Source organism: Thalassophryne amazonica, chromosome 7 (assembly GCF_902500255.1).
Source record: "Thalassophryne amazonica chromosome 7, fThaAma1.1, whole genome shotgun sequence".
NCBI lineage: Eukaryota > Metazoa > Chordata > Actinopteri > Batrachoidiformes > Batrachoididae > Thalassophryne > Thalassophryne amazonica.
In genome coordinates, this window is record NC_047109.1 from 60,767,304 (window position 1) to 60,786,750 (window position 19,447).

Sequence of the window (19,447 nt, forward strand, 5' to 3'; positions counted from 1 at the left end):
CACTGAAACCCCTGCCAGGGAATTAAATTATTTAATAATATTAAATTATGAATAAAGCCTTTAAAAAAGTGTTCATATACTATGCATTTCGTTAAGTAGGTATGTTTTTATATCTTACAGGAATACTGGGCCTTCATCAACTGTGCACATGGTGTGAGGAAGGTCTAAATATGTTTGTACTCGTAATCAGTGAACACGTTTATATATGAACATACTGCTGAATCCCAGATTTGTGCATGAAATGTGTGTATGCACAGTTTAAGCACAGATTTGTGTATACGCAATATTTGTGAGTGAAGACCAATATGTGACAACAGTTAGGTTTGTTGTCACTTCTGAATGTTATTATTAGAACTGTAAATGGCAAAGCAGAGTGAAGTGTGGCCGTATTTTACCACTGTACTGATCAGTTTGCATAAAATTATGTTCACCTCAAGTATCACGTTTTTCTGACTGGTATGAAATGGAAAAACAATTTTGGAAAGATCTCAACAAACTATTGCACTGCATTTTGCTTTGCCGTTGCCAGTGCATCAGTGCATAACTAATTTAATTGATCACTTTCCCAGTCATTTGGTACTGATAGGCCGAAATACACAAAGCATCATGTGAAAATTGTAATTGGAAACCCGTAATGGATGATCCACCTCAGTGCTGTGTGCTTACTGTGTACAGAAAACAAAACAACTCACACCTGCGGTTCCAGCAAATTAATGTATTTTGACAATTTTCATATCTTTTTGATAAATTCTACAATGGATTTCATCTGTGAATGGCTTCAATGTTTTTCCTGTTCATTGCATATTTACTCTGTCTGCTGTATTTGCAACCCACGCCAATGTATTTGCAACCCACGCCAATGCCAGCGCTGACAACAGATCGCTGACAACTTCGAGTGGCGCACTGAATCCTGTAAACAGTTCATTGCAATTTTATCCATTTTGGAATAAGGCTATAACATAAAATGTGAAAAAAGTGAAGTGCTGTGAATACTTTCTGGATGCAGCGTATACCACAACTAATTTACTTTAAACTGAGCCAATGCACAGAAACAGGATTTTCTCCTTATTGTTGTTGGTGCTGTTATTATATTATGACTACTACTACAGTAATATAAATGTCCATGAAGGCAGAAAGAGGGATGTGTCTCTTTGAAATGTGTTTGAGCTGACAGGCTTTGCCAAGCTGCAAATGACACTTTAGCACTTCTTGCAGAACTGTTTATACAATTAGTAAAATGTCGTTCTCCCACCTAGCCAGCCTGCTGCTGCGTCACACTGAAAGAAACCTGATCCGTCGTACATGCTAAGCCCCAGAAACCAAACTTTGATTTGCGTTGAAAGCGCAGCTAATAGCTTTGTGCAGAAACCAGATCAGAACACAAACCCCTGCACAGAACCCTCACACGGTGTTTTTGGCATTTTTAATTTGCACTAGTTTCTGCTGGTGATTAGAAAATCATGAGGTGGGAGAAAACTTTCAGAGATGACGTGAAACAAAGCGAAACAGACATAGAGGACAATAGCAGGTTGGAAGAGAAAGAATACTGTGTTTCTGTGTGTATGAGGTGATGACTTTGTGTTAATGTAGTATCACTTTTCCACTGTTTGGAGGCTGTCTGCTGTATTACTAATTATCTGTGGACAGGTCTTTTAAATTCACATTAGGAGAGAAAAGCGATACAACACACTCAGGCTTTGGGTTTCTAGGCCTTTCTCTGAAACATCCCTTCATGTTTGTGTGTCTCTGGCACCATTAGCCAGCTGTGTGTCATATTTCAGCAGGACTTTTAAATTGGGCTTTTCTATTTATTCAACAGAAGACACCCCTATGCCTTTAGGCTTTTATCTTTCAGATGTTTCCTTTTCACCAGTCATCAAATATTTTTGTTGACGTTGCTGATTCAGACCCACATATTTCCTCATAATTACTTTGAGCAAGGTGATCAATAAATCTATCTATACACATATGTACGTGACTCCTGGTACTGTAAGTGCATTTGGAGTAAGTGCTTTAAATGACGGCGCCTCAGTGGTCTCAAATCCAATAAGGTCTCTAAAGTTAATGCTGAATTTCAGAAAGCTCTTTACATCTGTTATTGATATTGAAGAAGAAGGTCAGTTTTGTTTTTGCACTCGAGGAAAAGATTTAAAATGTTAATAATCATCATCCCAAAATAACTCCTGATAGCCTAAAATTACAGTGACTGGCAGTTTTGAGTATGGCAATGTAAATACCTCAAAACCAGACAACTGTCTTCAAATATTTTTGAATAAGCTTTACATAGAGACGTAATAGGCATCCTCAACAATGTAATGTGTTTGGTAGCCACATTTTGTAATGGTTTTAGTATAACTGAAGACCCCAATGCAGAGAACAACACAGAGTTGTGAAATTCACAGACTTTATTTGCTTATGTTAGACAGATGGGGGTCTGAAACCCACAGGAGAGGCAGTCTGCAAAGTAACAGTGTTCATGAGGGAGTTAGCAAATGAAAGACACAGGCAAACAGGCAGATGGTCAAAACAATCAATCAACATGCTAAGCAAATGTTTCCACAAACTGTAGGGAAAATTCCGGATACAGAAATCAGCATGCATGTGAACCAGAAGCTCGAGTTCTCATGAATAGGAAGTAAAGCCACAAAAACTGTGCCTAAAAATGTTGGAAAATAAAATAATGAAAAATCTCAGTATCTAATATTTATAAACAAATGAGAAATGTGTTGACTTTTCACCTTCAAATATACATTATTTCATTGAGGTAATGGCAGCACAGTGGCTTATTGGTTAGCACCATTGCCTCACAGCAAGAAGGTCCTGGAATCCCTTTCTCCCCGATTGTGGAGTTTGCTTGTTCTCCCTGTGATCACACGGGTGCTATTGCTTTCTCACACTTCAAAGGCATGCAGCTTAAGTGAACTGGAAACTTTAAATTGACTGTAGTACCAGTCTGTGCCCTGCAACAGACTGGTATCCTGTCCAGGGTGTACGCCGCCTTGACCCTCTATGACTGCCTGGATAGGATCCAGCCCCCCGTGACCCTTGGTTGGACCAAGCGGTTGAAGATGTGAGTGTGAGTAGTCATGAATGTGTTTGTCGACATGTGGCTCTGCGATTGACTGGTGTCCTGTCCAAGATGTACCCTGCCTCTCACCCTATGACTGTAGGCGTGGGCTCCAGTCTGATTGGACTAAGTGGATATTCACGGTTTTAGAGTATCCTAGAATCCTTTGCGTGCTGGGGAGGGAGGCTTGATAATGGCTTAGCTTAATGCTAACTTTAACACTGAAAATGACATAGACATGCTAACACGTTAGCGTCGGTCTCGTTTTTAAGTTATAAAATACATCCATCAACTGTTTCAGAAGACCATAACAAGGCTACAGCGGCGAGCAGCTACCGACAGGCCCGAAGCAAGCTACAGAGGCGAGCCATCATCCACCAGGCCCGACGTAGGCTACAGCGGTGAGCCAGCTTCCACCAGATCTGACGCAGGCTACAGCGGCGAGGCAGAATTCATCAGGCCCGACGCAGGCGATAGCGGTGAGCCAGCTACTGAGTTAGCCGAGAAGTAGGTTAGCAAACAAACTATTTGTGTCCAAAGATGCCATCGAGAGAAACCTTTCTTTGGAGGAGTGTGACGAAATCAGAAAGTCACTTGATACTTTAACGGAAGATGTTGCTTTAATCCGTCAGGACCAAAAGAGAATCATTGCGCTTCTGGATGAAGTGAAGCAATTACGAGAAGAAAATAAGGAAAAGAACAGGAGGATCACAGAGCTTGAAAGGAAAGTTGATGAGTTGGAACAATATACAAGAATGAAAGATATTGTAATCACGGGGTTTAAGATCAAACCCAGGTCGTATGCTCATGCGGTGATTGCGAATAACAAACAGAATGAGCCCACTGAGGAAGAGTCAAGCTCTATTGAGCAACAGGTAGCAGCCTTTCTCAATGTGCACGATATTTCACTGGATGTAAGTGATTTGGAAGCCTGTCACACATTACCGAGAAGAAGACGAGAGGACGTGCCAGCCCTGATATTACGTTTTGCAAATCTCAAGAAAAAGATTACCTTAATTAAACAAGGAAGAAAACTGAAAGGTACTAATGTCTATATGAACGATCACCTGACACGGAAAAATGCCGAAATTGCCAGAAAAGCCAGACACCTGAGGAAACTAAAAAAGATCCAAAGCACTTGGGTAAATAACTGTAAAGTCTTTATTAAGCTCAATGGGTCACCGGAGGAGGCTAAGGTGTTGGTGGTTAAGAACCTCAGTGACTTAGATATTTATGAGGGGACGTCTACTACTACTACTACTACTACTACTACTACTACTACTACTACTACTACTACTAGAGATTTAGTTACTGGTGAATTTTGAGCCTTTGATGAACACAAAGACAAAGATGAATCAAGAGATGGTAATTCTTGATCGATTGTTACTAATAGTATAGAATTCATTTTATTTAAAAAAAAAAAAAGATGAGTACAGATTCAGAATTATATCAAAGGACAATGCATTTGGAGCAACTGAATCTATTTTCATATACTGATTATAATTTTCAAGACTTAGAAAATGAACTAGACCCGGATAATACTTTTTACTCTACATTTAATGTTGATTCTAAATATTATACTGTTGATGATTTTCTACATGCTATGACAATGAAGGAAAAACTGTCAATTATCCACTTTAACTGTAGAAGTATGTATGCTAATTTTAATGTTATCAAAGAATATATACAGCAGTTTGCACATACATTTAGTATAATTGCTTTGTCAGAAACTTGGTTTAATGAGGACAAAGGTATTGACTTTGAAATAGAAGAATATGAACTTAAGTATGTTAATAGGAAAAATAAAATAGGTGGAGGAGTGGCACTATATATTCATAATAGCATTAGGTTTAAATTAGTAGAGGATATGACTCTGGCTATAGATAATGTTTTAGAAGTTGTTACAATTGAAATCCATAATGATACGGAGAGAAATGTAATTGTGAGTTGTTTGTATCGGTCTCCAGGAACTGATGTAGAATTATTCATTGACTGTGTAGGAAAAATATTTTCAAAGAAGGAAAATAAAACTATGTTTATATGTGGAGATTTTAATATAGATATACTAAATCACACAAAGCACAAATGGACTAATGATTTTCTTAATATGATGTTTGACATGAGCCTTTATCCGACTATAACTAGACCTAGCAGGGTAACAGATCACAGTTCCACTTTAATTGATAACATCTTCACAAATAGCACTATGAATGACATTACAGGCGGCATAATGGTCTGTGATATATCGGACCATCAGTGTTAATTATATATAACAACAAAATTACAGATTGTAGAGGGAAAAAACACATCTATAAACGGGTTTGTTTGGAGGAAGCAATTAAATCCCTGAACAATGATTTAAATTCCCAGGATTGGAACTTAATTTATTGTGAGAAAGAGGTGGACAGGGCTTATAGTAAGTTTATGGAGATATTTATGGAATTATATGACACACACTGTCAAATTAAGAAATATAGTTGTAAAAAAAGATTTGTGGAACGTCCTTGGATGACCAAAAGTCTACAGAATGCTTGTAGAATGAAAAATAGTCTTTACAAAATATTTATTAAATTGAAAACTAAGGAAGCTGAAATAAAATATAAGCTATATAAGAATAAACTAACAGAGCTATTAAGAACTAGTAAAATTTATATTATAGAAATCAACTGGAAAGGAATAAATGTGATACAAAAAAGGTTTGGGGAATATTAAAAGATCTTATGCAGCATGGAAGGAGAAAAACGATATATCCAGATTATTTTATTGAGAAGGATAAAGATAACTATGAGATGAGTGAAACTGTAAATCATTTTAATGATTTTTTGTTAATATTGGCCCGGATTTGGCCAATAAAATTTCTGTTAAAGGTCCTGATTCTCCAATACTTATTAAGAGAAATAGAAATTCATTTTTTCTCTCTCCTGTAGATGAACTTGAAATTATTACTATTGTTAGAAAATTTAAAAGTAAATCTTCAACTGATTTTCAAGATATTAATATGATACTGGTTAAAAAAGTAATAGAAAGTATTGTCAAACCACTTGTATATATTTGTAATTTATCTTTTATAACGGGAAAATTTCCAAGCAAAATGAAAATGGCTAAAGTTGTCCCTCTATTTAAAAGTGGAGATAAACACATTTTTACAAACTATAGACCAGTTTCTTTACTCCCACAATTCTCTAAAATTTTGGAAAAGCTATATGATAATAGATTAGAGTCATTTATTGGAAAGTATGAAATTCTTAATGAATGCCAATATGGTTTTAGGAGTAAGCGGTCCACTTCAATGGCAGTAATTGAAACCATAGAGGAGATAACCAATACTATAGAGAGAAAGAAATATGCAGTTGGCATTTTTATAGACTTAAAGAAAGCTTTTGATACTCTTAATCATTCAATTTTGATTAAAAAATTAGAAATGTATGGTGTTAGGGGAGCTGCACTGCAATGGATACAGAGTTACTTAACGGAGAGAAAGCAGTTTGTGAAAATGGGTGAGTTTACATCAAATAACTTGGAGATTTTATGCGGAGTACCCAAAGGTTCAATTTTGGGAGCAAAGTTATTTAATTTATATATAAATGACATATTTAATATATCCAAAGTGATGAGAATGATTTTATTTGCGGATGACACAAACATATTTTATGCAAATGAAAATTATAGTGAACTTACCCGTATTATTAATGAGGAATTGAATAAACTAAAAAGTTGGATGGACACAAATAAATTATCTTTAAATCTAGATAAAACTAAAATAATGTTTTTACAAAGTAAACTCTGAGATAAAGATATGTATAAATGGTGTTCAAATTGAAAGAGTATCAGAATGTAAATTTCTTGGTGTAATAATAGATGAAAAAATAAGTTGGAAAAAGCACATTAGATATATACAGAGTAAAGTTTCCAAAAGTCTCGCAGTTATTAATAAAGTTAAATATTTGTTGGAGCATGATGCCCTTCGAGTGTTATATTGTACATTGATTTTGCCTTATTTAACTTACTGTATAGAAGTATGGGGTAACAACTATAAGAGTTCACTTCATCCCCTCATTATATTACAAAAACGTGCAGTTAGAATTTTGCATAAAGTAGGATATCTAGACCACACAAATGAATTGTTTATCAGGTCAAAATTATTAAAAATGACTGATTTGGTAAAGTTTCATACTGCATTACTAATGTTTAAAGCCAATAAAAATGAACTGCCATGTAATATACAGAAACTGTTCTGTAAGAGAGAAGGACAGTATGGATTGAGGGGATGTGGTAACTTTATAGTAAAGAACTACTCTGAAAAGTTGGGGTGTGTCGGTATGTGGAGTTAAATTATGGAATCATTTGGATAACCACATTAAATTGTGTGGAAACATTTATAAGTTCAAAAAGAAATATAAAGAAATTATGTTAGCACAGTACACAAACGAGTAAAAATGTTAATAGAGTTAGTAAGAAGTGTAGACGATTGCATAGACATTGAACAGTACTTGGTGTATGACATTATGTCAGTAATGATCAGGGTGCAAGACTATTTGTAATTGCTTAGAAGGTAAAAATGTGTTAAACTTTAAATGAATTGAAAATAATGGAATGCCACTGATGCAATTGTTAGTACCTAACTATATTCTAATGTAGATATAAAATGTAAAATGTAAATATGAAATTGTTCTATTCTGTTTAGTTATGTTATTTTCTGATTTCTATCTTATTTGAGTGTATTTAATTGTGGATGGTAACGGGTGTATGGTGTACGGGGTGGGCATTTACAAGCTTTTGCTTCAGCCCATGCCCTTTCGGCTGCACCTAATTTGAGAAACTGAGTTATTGTTGTATTTTTCTTTTGTTTGTTTTTTATGTATGTTAGTAAGAGTTTATGTTGGTATTTTGTTTTGTTTATGTGTGTGCTGAATAAATTCATTCATTCATTCATTCATTCATTCATTCATTCATAAAAAAGTTAAATATTACTCACAGACATATGCTCTTTAGGGTTTTAGTGGGGAAAAATTAAGAAAGTGACATAAAACAAAGAACCAACAAAGCAGCAGATCGAAGCACTGCTTCAATGGTTCAAGGTTCAAAGCAAAGCTGCGCTGCACAAACTGTTATTATACAGACCCACTGCAGGGTCTGTAATCAGTGTACAGAAATGATCATTTTCCTGACAAACACCCCCAAAAACAATTTTCACAACAAAAAATCACTCTGAAGGACTGATAAGGGAATCGTTAAGCAAAAAGGCTATTGATGTTGATGGATTGAATCATTTCTTAAGGATACCCAAAAAGAACCGGTTCCCGACACACAACCCTAACAGCAATGCACTTTTTTTCTTTTTTTTTATAAAACTCACAATAAAAACACAATTATCTTAGTTAAACACCTAAATACATATTTTGGTTGAACTCACCTCCATAACGACACAATGTTGCAAACAAGTTGCTTGTTGCTTGTCCACTCCACCACCCGCAAACACTTGTTTACACTGACAATGAAATCTCAGCCTCCCCAGCGAGAACGTGATTATGCACGATATTTGACACCGTAAAGGCTTCAATAGAGAACAGATGAATTTAGGTGATTAAATTACATAATTTCATCAGGTTGTATTTGATCACAATTTCACAGTAAGATTATCCTTGAGTAGCAACAAATGTGTTTGTTGTCATGTACTGAACAGTACACCTATAAACAAATCATTTGTTTTTTATCTGAAATTAATATTTGTCACTTAACAATTCAGAAATTACATAATGAAAGTCCAATAAAATCCTCTTATTTTTAGTGCATAGAAATATTTGAATATTTCAAAAGAGATTTTTGTGTTGACCAGCTGACAAAGAAAAGGATTACTCAAAGTTTCATCATCTTGAGTACACATTGCAAAAAACTTTTTCTGTATGAATGGAGTGCATTTATGTTATTTATTTATTTGGTGGGTGTGGCAATTGTCCAATAAAAGTAGCACTGATGAATGCAGTGTCCAGTCAGCTATGCCAATAAACTGCATTTATATAGTGCTTTTTTCCAGGCCGCTTTTAATCGATGTTACTATGCAAGGCATTGAACTAAACACAGCAAGCAACTTAGAGATTAAGGGTCTTGCTCAAGGAACCTCAGTGATTTTCCACTCACACGGAGAATCAGACTGAGGATTCTCTGGTCCTGAGTCCACCACTGTAACTACTCATGCAGTTACAGTGGTGGTCTTGTGGTCATCAGTCTTTGCTCGATTGTCAGCTTTCATTGAAGTGGTTTAACAAAAAACAAAAAAAAAAATCACTTTAAACATTTGGGAATTACAGCCAATTGTACACTGCCTCCATTTTCAGAGCCCATAAGTAATTGCACAAAAGTAATATAAGGTTTCCAAATCACTACTTTAGACAGGTCAGGGAATGGATATGTTAATATTTTCATATCTGCAACTATGTTACACTTCATTTACGTCAATTAATAAATACAAACAATACAGTGGTGCGTGCTCAGTTTCTCTGGAATAGGCAGTTCTGTGCAAGAAGTCATCTTGTGAGGGGAGCTCCCAAAACATTTCTGACATCTCTGAAACAGTTTGCACTATAAGCACATTTTAACTATTTTGAGCCGGTGTTGTCCTTAAAAATTGGTCCCCCCTGCCTTCACTGCGCCTTCACTGCATATGCGTCATTTCTAAGCGTCAGCAGCAATCCACCAATTATCACCTCGTTTCTGCTTCAAATTGCACTCCAGTCATCATCTATCTCAGCAACAAATATCTGAAGCTTTTGTACAGCAACCATTTCCACATAAATTCACCATTATTTCATAATAAAAGATGGGGGACCACAGTCGCTGAGCACATGGTGGTTTAATGCCGCTTGCAATCAGCAGTGATCTGGTGAGAACTGTGTGACAGCATTAGACTGCTGTTGCAGACAATCAGACCCAATCACCTCATGTATGCAATGCATACCTCAATTGGGGCCAAAGAATTGGCAGTGGGAGACCAGCCTTATTTCAACTCCATTGTGGTGGTGTACAGAGAGAAAATTTACAAAAACTATTTCATGTCCAACTATTTATAAACCCAACTATACAGGCTTTTCTGCATGTATTCATCCATAATGCTGATCAGTAGCATTGTCCTTTAACATATTGCTGTATTTGACCTAACAATCCACCTATGTACAAAAATATGCCTGTTAAAATATGCCAGTACAGTGCTTCTCACCTTACAGAAATATATTCATACTGTCGGACCCCATACCAATTTGTTGCTTTGTGACTTTGCTGTGATGTTGCAACATTTGTTGTTCTGTATCATGCTGAGACGATGGTATGTGGAACAATTGCACCGATCATCTTTTTGCACTTTTGATTCTTTTTTTTTGTCCTTCCCTCCGAGATCTTGCAATTATCTTGTGCATGTTTTCTGAAATCCTGTGTTATATTGTTTAGTATTATTTTTAAAAATGACAAAATACCAAGGTGTAACAGAATTTTAAACAGAGTGTGCCTGTCTTCAAATGAAAAACTGCTTTCACTGTTTTGATTAGTTTTCCCAGCTGCATCAGATGTTTTGTCCAAACACCCAATGTGACATATTGAACAGCCAATTCAATGAAACAGTGGCTTTTGTTCACATGGCATTATTGCAAACCGCCACAAGCACTTAATGGATTTTTTTTTTTTTTTTTAACCCAATCATGATCTGAGCTCCTTAGAAAAGAAAAGGCAACTATAGATACCTCTTGAGAAAAATCATGAAGAACTAGGAACCATCAGAGGATGCAGACTCTCATCCCTGCAGCTAGATTAGTTCTGCACTTCTTGAAAGACATATTAGGAGCATATTAACAGCTTGATTATTATCACACCTGTGGAAACTGTGCAATGGACAGATGGCAGCTTAGAATTCCCTCTTTCTGCTCTCATAGGAGACAAGAACAAGATTTTGAAATCTATTGTGGACTATTATCAAGTGTGTCTGTAGCATGGCCCAAGCAGAGGGTCACCCCTTTGAGTCTGGTCTGCTTGACATTTCTTCCTCAAATAATCAGAGGGAGTTTTTCTTTACCACTGTCACCTGTGTGCTTGCTCTAGGGTTTGATAAGGTTAGACCTTACTTGTGCAAAGCACCTTGAAGCAGCTTTGTTGTGATTTGGCGGTATATAAATGAAATAAATTGAATTGACTACATGGACAGCCTTGTGACGAGCAAACAGACAAAGTGTGAATGTCACACAAGTTATGAGTTGCACCCGGTGCCAGAATTCCTTAAATATCAATCAATCAATCAATCAATTTTTTTTTATATAGCGCCAAATCACAACAAACAGTTGCCCCAAGGCGCTTTATATTGTAAGGCAAGGCCATACAATAATTATGTAAAACCCCAACGGTCAAAACGACCCCCTGTGAGCAAGCACTTGGCTACAGTGGGAAGGAAAAACTCCCTTTTAACAGGAAGAAACCTCCAGCAGAACCAGGCTCAGGGAGGGGCAGTCTTCTGCTGGGACTGGTTGGGGCTGAGGGAGAGAACCAGGAAAAAGACATGCTGTGGAGGGGAGCAGAGATCGATCACTAATGATTAAATGCAGAGTGGTGCATACAGAGCAAAAAGAGAAAGAAACAGTGCATCATGGGAACCCCCCAGCAGTCTACGTCTATAGCAGCATAACTAAGGGATGGTTCAGGGTCACCTGATCCAGCCCTAACTATAAGCTTTAGCAAAAAGGAAAGTTTTAAGCCTAATCTTAAAAGTAGAGAGGGTGTCTGTCTCCCTGATCTGAATTGGGAGCTGGTTCCACAGGAGAGGAGCCTGAAAGCTGAAGGCTCTGCCTCCCATTCTACTCTTACAAACCCTAGGAACTACAAGTAAGCCTGCAGTCTGAGAGCGAAGCGCTCTATTGGGGTGATATGGTACTACGAGGTCCCTAAGATAAGATGGGACCTGATTATTCAAAACCTTATAAGTAAGAAGAAGAATTTTAAATTATATTCTAGAATTAACAGGAAGCCAGTGAAGAGAGGCCAATATGGGTGAGATATGCTCTCTCCTTCTAGTCCCCGTCAGTACTCTAGCTGCAGCATTTTGAATTAACTGAAGGCTTTTTAGGGAACTTTTAGGACAACCTGATAATAATGAATTACAATAGTCCAGCCTAGAGGAAATAAATGCATGAATTAGTTTTTCAGCATCACTCTGAGACAATCCAATCAATTCCATTTGGTCAGTACTTGGGACTCAGTAATTGGGTCAGTGAACCCAACTGTCTCCAAAAGATCAAAATATGTTTTAAAAAAACAAAGTATGTGGATTGTAAGTATATGAAAGAGATGGCTCCTTTTTGCTCAATAATAATAATCAGATAATGCACTTTTCTACTCTGCATTTTTTTGATGACAGAAATTTTTTGTCTGTTATGAACAGAAAAATAGTGACGTGCCATTTATGCATTTTCTTCTTGTACTTTTCTGGGCAACACCACAGACAAATATTTGAAGCCAATGCCATTCCACATTTTCTTACATTTTCAAGCTATTGCATCAAAGATTATGAAGTATAATCTTTGGAAGGTTTTCACAAAGAGCATTTCAAACAGTCATATCAGTATCAAGTTGTTTGTCTTTCAGCTGCCCTATTCAGTTCTGGGTCACCACAGCAGACCCAACACAGATCTCCATTGGGATTTGGCACACGAATTACGCCGGATGATCCTTCTGAGGCAACTCCGCTTTCACCCACCGAGAAACACATACACCCCCTGATCTTCCTAAGAAGTCTACCATCCAAGTACTAACCGTGACCCACTTAGCTTCAGAGAGCTGACAGGACCAGGCGTACACAAAGAGCAGCTGCATGCAGTCACATCAGTGTCAAGAGCCGTGGTATTATCTGCTCCTATGCCTCATGAAAGTTACAGGCTGTGTGAAGTGCACTGTTAAAATATTAGCCCACTTGTTTTGTGCTTTCGTTTGTTTCATGGTGGCCAAGTGGTTAGTGTGCTTGATTTCAGTGCACAAGGTTCAAACTCCACCCCTGACACATTTCATCAGGAAGGGCATCCGGCGTAAAACCAAATCAACATGTAGATCGACCTTAGATCTGCTGTGGCGACCCCGTGTGAAAACAATGGAGCAGCTGGGACTGAAATGATAAAATTCAGGATACTTTATAAAATATTTTATGACATCCACCAAGGATGTCAAAACCGCTGCACAGATTTTGATGAAATTTTCAACACAGATACACATTAAGCTGTGGAAGACTCCGTTAAATTTTGGAGATGATCCGGATCCAGATTCTGGATCAAGATTTTACTTTATATAGTCTTTGAGGGATTACATTAAAACAAATTCATGGATTGTCACCAAATTTGCACTACAGATAGATGTTAGGGCATGGAAGACTCCACTGAATTTTAGAGGTGATCTGGATCTGGATGTGGATTCTGGATCAAGATTACCCTTTATATAGGCTTTACTTCAAAACTACTTTACGGATTCTCACCAAATTTGCACCTCGGATAGATCATGGAATACTCCACTGCATTTTGGAGGTGATCTGGATCCGGACTGGCAGACGTCAGAAATCTCTGATTGCTCTTGTTTGCTTATATTTTTAAAAGATGCTGTTTAATTTTAATGCAAAACCAGATCTCTACAATATGATGTAAAATAAATAAACATAAACTCAAAATAATGGCTTTCATAGGTATGCATAATCACTTTTACAGCCATTTTTCCTTACTCAACTCAGGAGATGGCACAAAAAAGTAACTGAATATGTTTCTTGGTAACACTTTCCATGTAAGGTAAATGATTTATCATGAATTTATACATGAATTCATGCATGACTATCTCATGTACAATTAGGAATTAACATTCAAATTAATTCATGTGTGACCTCATGCATAAACAGCACATTCATTAAAGCATTAACTATAGTGAATAATACATCATGATCATAATGTATTATTCACTGTTTTAAATCCACAGTTATTGTACATGAATGATCAAGAAACTAAGGCATGAGGGAATGCATGAATTTATGATCATTTACCCGCACCCAAAAGTGTGACCATTCTTGCGGTATTGTGGGAATAGATGCATGCTTACATGGCGATATATCAGTGAATACGAGAACTAGTGTTGTTCAGTCATCATGGTGGCAGAGTTATTGAGCATGTTTACATATATTTTCTTCATTGAAGCCTGCAGGGAAATGGACATACTCCAAACCTGGCCATAAAAATGTTGTAGTCATCATTAATTACACATCACCTTATATGAGGTCTGTTAGAAAAGTATCCTACCTTTTTATTTTTTTCAAAAACCTGATGGATTTGAATCGTGTGCTTGCATGAGCCAACCTTGAACCAACCATTCAGATTATTCAGATGGCTTTCGGTGACAATCCTCTGGGAATCACACAGATTAAGGAGCGGTACAACCAGTTTAAAGACGGCCGCACAACGGTGGAGAGTGAGCCGCGCTCCGGTCGGCCATCAACACGCTGAAATGACCGGATCATTTCCGAAGTGAATGCTGTGGTGATGTGGGACCATCGTGTGACTATCCGAGAAATTGTGGAAGAGGTGGACATCAGCACTTTTTCGACACATTCCACAGTGACAGAAGATTTGGCCATGAAAAGAGTGGTGGCGAAATACATTGGCATGAAGCTGATGGCGCAGCAAAAAGCGCCACTGTGTTGAAGCCTCACAGGACATGTTGTGGCATGCTCACCTCGTCCACCATTCGGAAGATTCAGACGACTTTCGGTGGCTTTTCAGTCGTGTGACTATCTGAGAAATTGTGGACAAAGCCGTCTGAATAATCCGAATGGTTTCCACCTGGCTGTCGCCCAGTTTCTAGCAAAATTTGATGCAGTCACGCTGCTCCAGTCGTTCCGCCATTTCCTTGCAAAGAAAAAACAAAGAGAGACTACATCCATCCTCACACAAAGGCTGCTTACAAGCAAATGACGCAACCGACAGGCGTGAAAAAAATCACGCATGCGCACGAAGGTTCAAGGTTGGTTCATGCAAGCACACGTGATTCAAATCCATCAGGTTTTTGAAAAAAAAAAATAAAAGGTTGGATACTTTTCTAACAGACCTCGTATACTTATGACTCATGACTGCATTTTGCAATAGATCATGCATGTGTAGAATCTTCCAAAACCAAGACAAGAGGTCTGAAAATGCTATAAGAGATCCACAGCTTTATCTAGTTATGCCCTTAGTAATATGTAGAAATGTGAGAACATCAAAAATGATAGATTTGGTTTTCTCACAGCACAGCAGGTAACCTTGAGTGCCTCCTCAGCGAGAATCAAACAGCATCGGAAAGCCAGCTGGTAGATCGCAGTGAACAGGAGGTAAGGAAAAGACTCACCGTGTTGAATCCTGGGAGGAGGCTGACTGCTGAGGTGGTATCCAAGGGAAATGGGAGAAACTGTTTCATGCCCAGTGAGGGCTGGAAGGCTGGCAGCGCTGGACGCATCAGAGCAGGCATGAGGCCATTTTGACATGTGTTACCTGTAGGAGGGAGGGGCAAAGTCAACATAATGAACTGCAGTCAGCAACAGGAACATGATCTGCAGCCAAAAATATTTCACTGTACGTTCACACTGAATCACCAAGGTGTGTTAGAATTTGTTTTCTATTGTTCCTCTGTATGTTTAACATGGCTTCAAATCATCTTTTTGACTCTGTATTGTACCAGTCAATCCAATAAGGCACACACCTATGATGTTATTTGTTTCCTTCAAAGCTAGATGTTAAATTAGATTTCCTGTTGTTATTTTTCCTCCGGTTCTTTCTGTAACACTGCCTTTCACAAAGTACAAATGCAAACTAGTCTGCACTTTTAAATTTATTCAAAGTCACAGTGAAAACATATCAGACCTGGATTCTGTGAACGTCTCTCACAGAACAGAATCCCGAACAATGGACACAAACAGTTTTTATAAAACATTTCATAGGCATGACACAGGCAGACCTTATTTTGTAAAATCCTTTCCTTACTGGCCGCTGTGGGCATTTGAAGGAGGTCCAACCCCCGCGCAGTAATGGAACATATATGATTTATAATGTAACCTAACTCTCTTTGTCCTAAATGGTAAAAAAAAATGGTTAACTCCGGTTCAACATGCACATACCAACAGAGAACAAAGGAAAGTAAGAATAATAATAATATTGAAAACTAAGAATACAGTCCTAAGATAGGTACTTTAATACCAAAACAAAGAAAACCATAATTGAACACACAAATATATCTAACACTGTAACACCTCTGAATTAAAACATTAAATGATAGCTTTGTTCCCAAAAGTGCAAACTACGTCATTTTCAAAGACATTTTAAAGAAAAAAGAAAATTGAGCAGATAGAAGCACAGAGTGAGGCATAACCATATGTTACAAATGAAACCAAGAAAATGAAAGACATAAAGAGTATCTTGAGATGCTTTTCAAAACTTGGCACTAACTTGGCTCCTGTGAGACTCTGCAGTTGGCAGGATAATGTTGAATCACACTGCTGTGTTCGTGCAAGAAAATGGTCTATTATTACCTCCAATAGAGGAGGTTTTGTGATCAACAGTTTCTGATTGTTTGTTGGATTGATTCTTAGCAGCACTGCATAAAGAGCCCAATTGATTTATTAAAATGAAAGGCAATGGAAGAGTGGAACATGTTTCTAGATCAAAGGGCAGATCCTGACTGGCTGCTTAATCCTGGGATATGATCATATTTTCACCCTGCTACTAAGTATTAACCTGTGACCCTGTAATTAGAAACAAAAGTTGGCAGACTGAAGCAAATATCATTACTGTAATAAAGATATCAAAGGTCATCACGTGAATATTAAGTGTCACTAGTGATGATGAAATGTGAGCCATAGCATTAAAAGTTCAGCAATCAAGATCAAATATCAGGATCAAACTTCAGCAGTCAGTATCAAATATCAATACTAAGGACAAAGGGTCAAAGTTCACAGTCAAAGATCAGGAACAGGATCAAAGGTTAGAGATCATGATATCAAATGTCAGTCATCACATAAATACCAAGGGTCAATGGTCAGAATGAAATGTGAGCAACTGGGATATATGTTCAGCAATCAAGATCAAATATTGGTTATCAGCATGAAAACTCAGTTTTAATATGCATGAAAGTTTCGAGGATAAAAGTTCAACAATCAAAATCAAAGTTACATCCCAGTCGAGAAGGAGGTCACAAGTGGGATCAAAGTTCTGAGATTGGGATAAAGATCAGTATTTCAGATAAGAGGTATGGCAGCTGTATCTATGGAATGCCCTTTTAGTTTCATTCAAAATTAATCTTTGTTTCCTATCTCCAATTTATGAGACAAATAAACCTGTAAATTAGGCATGTACGTTGGAAAACTATTACAATTCACCAAAATCAGGTACCCAAACACACATCACATCATTTTACTGTTGCCAAATATATAAATATATATATATATATATATATATATATATATATATATATATATATATATATATATATATATATATACGAGGTCTGTCCATAAAGTATCGTACCTTTTTATTTTTTTAAACTATATGGATTTGATTCATATGTTTTCACGTCAGACAAGCTTGAACCCTTGTGCGCATGCGTGAGTTTTTCCACGCCTGTCGGTGACGTCATTCGCCTGTGAGTGTTGTGAAAGTGTAGTGACACGGACCCACAACAGGGGGCGTAAATGAACGGACAATAGAAGGAGTTAAATTTGAACACTTTACTGTTGTGAATGCCACAACCACACACAGCAGATTATAGAATAAATACAAAGTCAATGGATAAAGGTGTTGTGTGGGCAGGCTCAACGATAGGAGACGTCCGTCTAGAGAAGAACTGGAACCACACGATTTCCTCCGCCACCGAACCCGAAGGATACTGGAGCCGCCAGGTCCGGAGTCCCTCAGGTGGCCACAGTCTCCGCGTGTCGGATCTGGTACTGCTGGCGAAGAGCAAAGACAGTCAAGTGTGGGTGTGTGTACACCCAGTAACAACAACGGTGGGAATTCCACTTCCACCTCAAATCACACACTCGTGCAGCTCCTGTTTAACCACTTATCTGGTTGGGGTGTGAGGCGAAGCCGTCGCTAATCACACCAAACGCCAATCCAGCAGATAAGGAAACACCACAGGAAAACGGCTGCAAAAAGAGCTCAGATTATTTGTCAGAGTTGACGACAGCTGAGAAGTTACCTCCGTAGAAGAACGATATCTTGGCGACATGGTGGAGGTGTTATCCTGCTTTTATCCGGGGTGAGTGCAGATGATCGGTGACAGCTGTCATAGTTGATGAGTGACAGCTGTCACCTCGGCTGTTCCTGTGAGGCGGCAGCGCCCTCTCGCGCCTGAAGCCCGCACTTCAGGCAGGGCGCCCTCTGGTGGTGTGCCAGCAGTACCTCCTCTTCTGGCGGCCCACACAACAGTGAGCACGCCTTGTGGAAGGAGTGGTCCCGCCCCGTCGTCGGATTTTCATTGTCTGGAAATGGCGGAATGATTTGGGGTTTTATCCATCAGAATTTTTTCAGAAGCTGTTAGAGACTGGCACCTGGAAACTATTCGAAAAATTTATCTGGCTTTCGGTGAAAGTTTTACGGGCTTCACAGAGAATAAGGTCTGTTAGTACAGCTTTAAGGACCCCTTTAAGGACGCTCAGCGCGCCGCGCTCCGAGCTGCGACGACACGGCACAAGCCACCCGACCATTTCTGAGCTGATGGCTCTGTGGATACGAGACCGTCGTGTGCTCTTTCTCTGGATATCACAAGAGTTGGATATCAGCCATTTTCTGGCAGATTTCACTTTTAACAAGAGATTTTGTCATGTCTCCGCGCGTCACGACTGATTCGCTTTGGAAGCGAGACAAAGGAACACCTCCGTTTCGGCATGTCAGAGGACAAGTTTGGACATGTCTATCTTGGCTTTCAATGCTTACCAGTCCAGTAAGTATCAGTGAAATTGTGGAGAGCTGGACATGTCCAAACTTGTCCTCTGACACGCAGAAACGGAGGTGTTCCTTTGTCTCGCTTCCAAAGCGAATCGGTCGTGACGCGCGAAGCCTCCGCGCGGCTTTCCATGACAAAATCTCTTGTTAAAAGTGAAATCTGCTGGAAAAAGGCTGATGTCCAGCTCTTGTGATAACCAGAGAAAGAGCACACGACGGTCTCGTATCCACAGAGCCATCAGCTCAGAAATGGTCGGGTGGCTTGTGCCGTGTCGCCGCAGCTCGGACCGCGGCGCGCTGAGCGTCCTTAAAGGGGTCCTTAAAGGGGTCCTTAAAGCTGTACTAACAGACCTTATTCTCTGTGAAGCCCGTAAAATTTTCACCGAAAGCCAGATACATTTTTTGA

At 38.4% G+C, this 19,447-nt stretch overlaps 1 protein-coding gene across 1 annotated transcript in view; it reads right to left on the reverse strand.

Moving 5' to 3' along the window:
• znf385d (zinc finger protein 385D) overlaps positions 1-19,447 on the reverse strand; it is a 375,991-nt gene that overhangs the window by 321,782 nt on the left and 34,762 nt on the right. The window contains exon 2 of the mRNA XM_034174297.1: positions 15,452-15,594. Coding sequence (XP_034030188.1) covers positions 15,452-15,594 — 143 coding nt within the window. The remainder of the gene's footprint in view (positions 1-15,451; positions 15,595-19,447) is intronic.